This window comes from Budorcas taxicolor, chromosome X, assembly GCF_023091745.1.
Source record: "Budorcas taxicolor isolate Tak-1 chromosome X, Takin1.1, whole genome shotgun sequence".
Classification (NCBI taxonomy): domain Eukaryota; kingdom Metazoa; phylum Chordata; class Mammalia; order Artiodactyla; family Bovidae; genus Budorcas; species Budorcas taxicolor.
Genome location: NC_068935.1, coordinates 89,583,651 through 89,588,492, shown reverse-complemented (window position 1 = coordinate 89,588,492; position 4,842 = coordinate 89,583,651). Strand labels below are relative to the sequence as shown.

The 4,842-nt window shown below is 45.1% G+C and overlaps 1 protein-coding gene across 1 annotated transcript; it reads left to right on the top strand.

Annotated features, from left to right (window-relative positions):
• The first annotated feature begins 1,164 nt into the window (after nucleotides 1-1,164).
• On the top strand, nucleotides 1,165-3,063 carry GSPT2 (G1 to S phase transition 2). The gene has a single exon (XM_052663551.1). The coding sequence runs from the start codon at nucleotides 1,165-1,167 to the stop codon at nucleotides 3,061-3,063; it is 1,899 nt and encodes a 632-aa protein (XP_052519511.1).
• Nucleotides 3,064-4,842: the final 1,779 nt, after the last annotated feature.

The window sequence follows — 4,842 nt, the reverse complement described above, 5'->3', positions numbered from 1 at the left end:
TTCTGTTGCTTAGGATCTTATGGACTTTGTCCCTCTCAGAGGTCTTAATTGGCTTAATTATGCTGATACCCACAACACCTGTAAGGTTCCAATATGACACTGATTCTTTCTTAAGATCAAACCCAGTATCAGCAGTAAGAAGGTTCTAGGCCCCCAGAATTAGAGGGAAGCCTAATTCTGTGGACCTCAAGTGTACTCCAGGGAGGTTAGTGAGGAAGGTACACCAGAATACAGTTGATTAGAAGAATACAAGAGATCTGAGTCCTGTACCTGTCTATCTGACCCACCACCACATCACAGGCTAGCCATTGTCCAGGCACCTGCACAAATGCTATAGGTTGCGCAGCTAGACTGGGACAAGGGTCTCATTGGAAACTTCTTCCAAGCAGACACAGCCCAAGTGCTTTACATAAAAAGAGGTTATAAGCGCATCTTTACACCATGAAAGCCATCAGCCAAAGTTACAGGCTTATTTATTGAGGTGGGGTGGTGGGGGGAGGAGCGCACTGGAAAGGGTTTCAAATTAATGTCTGATCTAAGGTCGCATTTCCAAGGTTCAGCTTCATCTTCCTGTATTTCAAGAGCACCCCCCTAATCACTAATTTCTTCTTTCAGTTGCTGGGTAAACCTTTAACCCCTATCCTACCTCCATTTGTTCAATAGGAATGTTCATTTTCACTAGAATCTGAGTAGAATTGGAAATCAGGTGTGCCTGTCTAGGTTTAATCATTACATCGTGGTCAAATCGCTCTCCCGGAGCGCGTATACAAAAATGAATGGAAATTTTCAGGGGTTTTTTGTTGTAAAAAAAGAGGCTTTTGGACCTCAGCCAGGACTAAGGATGCGGGAGGCCGAGCATACGGATGGCAGCTAGGGGTCAATCCCCGCCCGGCACCGGGTCGGCCTTGGAAGAGTCGGAAGTGGTCGGGGTTTGGGGGAGGAGATCCGCTCACACACAACAGGAGAGGCTGCGCCGCCATATCTGCTGCTGCCGCTGCAGTTGCGAATGCAGTGTCGGGACCCGGCTGCCTCCACGCCGCCGCTAAGGTTCGTGTCGCTTCCCCATCCCGACTCCCACTCTTGCCGCCTCACCCCCGGCGGCACTGCCGTCTCTTTCCTCCCATTAAACCCGTTCCCTCCCCGCATCTATCAGGGCTGAAGACGATGGACCTGGGCAGCAGCAGCAGCAGTGACTCGGCTCCCGACTGCTGGGACCAGGTGGACATGGAAGCACCGGGTTTGGCCCCGAGCGGGGACCGAGCCTCCTCGGCGTTGGCGGCGGCCGCCGCCGAGGTGCAGCATGAGCCCCTCAGCTCGGCCTTCAGCCGTCAGCTCAACATCAACGCCAAACCCTTCGTGCCTAACGTCCATGCCGCGGAGTTCGTGCCGGCCTTCCTGCGGGGCCCGAGCCAGCCGCAGACCCCCCCGAATGACGCCCCCGGATTCTATGAAACCTGTACGGGCGCGGGCAACCCTCAAGGTAAAAGGCTGGGACGGGGGGCACCTGTGGAACATTCCAAAGAGGAACAGTTATTGTGGCGTGAAGGTTCCAATTCAGCCGTTACCATGGAACTTTCAGAACCTGTTGTAGAAAATGGAGAGGTGGAGATGGTTTTAGAAGAGTCATGGGAGCACAATAAAGAAGTAAGTGAAGCCGAGCCAGGGGGTAGTTCCTTGGGAGATTCGGGGCCCCCAGAAGAAAGTGGCCAGGAAATGATGGAGAAAGAGGAAATCAGAAAATCGAAATCTATGGTCGTACCCTCAGGTGCGCCTAAAAAAGAACACGTAAATGTGGTATTCATTGGGCATGTCGATGCCGGGAAGTCAACCATTGGAGGACAGATCATGTTTTTGACAGGAATGGTTGACAAAAGAACACTTGAGAAATATGAAAGAGAAGCTAAAGAAAAAAACAGAGAAACTTGGTATTTGTCCTGGGCCTTAGATACAAACCAGGAAGAACGAGACAAGGGTAAAACAGTAGAAGTGGGTCGTGCCTATTTTGAAACAGAAAAGAAACATTTCACAATTTTAGATGCCCCTGGCCATAAGAGTTTTGTCCCAAATATGATCGGTGGTGCTTCTCAAGCTGATTTGGCTGTACTGGTAATCTCTGCCAGGAAAGGAGAGTTTGAGACTGGATTTGAAAAAGGTGGACAGACAAGAGAACATGCAATGTTGGCAAAAACGGCAGGGGTGAAATATTTGATAGTGCTTATTAATAAGATGGATGATCCCACAGTAAATTGGAGCATTGAGAGATATGAAGAATGTAAAGAAAAGCTAGTGCCCTTTTTGAAAAAAGTCGGCTTTAGTCCCAAAAAGGACATTCACTTTATGCCCTGCTCAGGGCTGACCGGGGCAAATATTAAAGAGCAATCAGATTTCTGCCCTTGGTACACTGGATTACCATTCATTCCATATTTGGATAATATGCCAAACTTCAACAGATCCATTGATGGACCAATTAGACTGCCAATTGTGGATAAGTACAAGGATATGGGCACTGTGGTCCTGGGAAAGCTGGAATCAGGATCCATTTTTAAAGGCCAGCAGCTTGTGATGATGCCAAACAAGCACAATGTGGAAGTTCTTGGAATACTTTCTGATGATGCTGAAACTGATTATGTAGCCCCAGGTGAAAACCTTAAAATCAGACTGAAGGGAATTGAAGAAGAAGAGATTCTTCCAGGATTCATACTCTGTGATCCTACTAATCTTTGCCATTCTGGACGCACATTTGATGTTCAGATAGTGATTATTGAGCACAAATCCATCATCTGCCCAGGTTATAATGCAGTGCTGCATATTCATACTTGTATTGAGGAAGTTGAGATAACAGCCTTAATCTCCTTGGTAGATAAAAAATCAGGAGAAAAGAGTAAGACACGGCCCCGCTTCGTGAAGCAAGATCAAGTGTGCATTGCCCGTTTAAGGACAGCAGGAACTATCTGCCTTGAGACATTCAAAGATTTTCCTCAGATGGGTCGTTTTACTTTAAGAGATGAGGGTAAGACCATTGCAATTGGCAAAGTTCTGAAACTGGTCCCAGAGAAGGACTAAGCAGTTTTCATGATGCCCCTATACAATACTGTGAGAATTGACTATGATAAAGTTCACCATCTTCTCTTATTTACTACACATTGACAAACTTTTCTCCATATTTTGCAAAGAAAAATTTCACAGCAAAAATCCATGTTTTGTCAGCTCTCATGTTGAGATCTCAGTTATGTCACTGTTGAATTTACCCACGATTTCCTCCTCCTATTCCATTCTGCTTCCTTGAACAGAATCAGTAAAATCTTTGTAACTGATGTGGATGTAATTGTCTATAACAATGAAAAATTAATATATTTTTAATTTTTCATTTTCCTTTAGGATACTTAGACAACCCTTGTTCCAATCAGACCAATCAGAGTGTGTCAGTGTGTGTGTACATGTTAAAGACAACTAACATGTGAATAAAATATTCCATTTGAAACTCTTACTGGTATTTGAAGTGCTTTTAAATATTTTAAAAATTTGTCTATAGTCCTTCTCAGCTTTTTCACTTTCTCAAATAACTGAATACATCGTATTACCTGGGTTTTTAAAAACTGTCTTGTACTCACTGCTTTAAATGAAGAATTTACAAATAATGCACAGGTTTGTGTTAAAGGAAAGGTTTTAATTTTGATGAAAAAAATTTTAGAGCTCTTCCCAATGAACTTTGTTTTCTGTGTTCAAGTCCAGTCAATAAAGGTGCTCTTCTGCTTCCTTACTTGGTATTTGGGGAAAAAAAAAAAAGCTCATGCCATCTACCAAGTCCTCAAATGTTGAACATGGCCAGATTACAAATATACCTGGGAATTCAGATAGTATGTTGACTAGACTGTTATCTGTACTCCCTGGGCTTCACTGGTGGCTCAGACAGTAAAGAATCCGCCTTCAATGTGGGAGACCTGGGTTCGATCCCTGGATTGGGAAGATCCCCTGGAGGAGGGCATGGCAACCCTCTCTGGTATTCTTGCCTGGAGAATCCCCAAGGACAGAGGAGCCTGGTGGGCTACAGTCCCTAGGGGGTTCACAAAGAGTTGGACATGACTGAGCGACTAAACAGCACAGCTTCATCTTAACACACCCCTTTGTTCTGTTCACTGAGAACCTTGTGGTGTGGGGGACAACACAATAAGGGGCATTACTGTTGAGAAGATAAATACTTGTAATAGTAAATCAGTCATTCACTGACAAGTAAGGGTTAATGAGAGTCCTGAGCTTAGAAATGGGGAGACCATTCCACTCTCCCATTCTTCACTGCTTGGAGTTAGTAGGAAAGGTGAGGGGTCATTTTTACAATCATATCACAACACACTCTTGGGGTCAGAGATAACAGGACTTGTCCATGAAGAGTACATTGAGGAAAACACCAACTGTAGATCCTGAGGTGACTACTTTTATTGCTAGGAGAGAGGCTTTATAACCTGTGTAACTCAACAACTGCAAGAACTTTCTGTCTTGGTAAGTGGATAGTGGCCCAGTGTAAACACTGCCCAGTGGTGGGCACATCCATTTCCTCACACTCATGGGGTGGTTTAACAAGGGTGGGGATTGCTGCTGGAACACCCTGGGCAATGCTCAGGACCCTTCTCCATGGTCCCTTTGTTTGTGTCCCCATGTACCTTCAGAATTAGAGATAGCCACAGGTCTTTTCAGAGCATCAGTAGCATGGCTCTGTATCATCCAACCATAGATCTTCAGGACACCCACAAAGGAAAAGAGGTTTTTTATTTTGTCATATGTCAGCTGACCTAACCCACAGGGATGTGTCTCATGTTGTCTTGGACCCAGTCCTTTAATAATTAG

Coding starts and splice junctions, on each gene's coding strand:
- GSPT2 (XM_052663551.1), top strand. CDS start 1,165: ATGGACCTGGGCAGCAGCAGCAGCAGTGACTCGGCTCCCGACTGCTGG.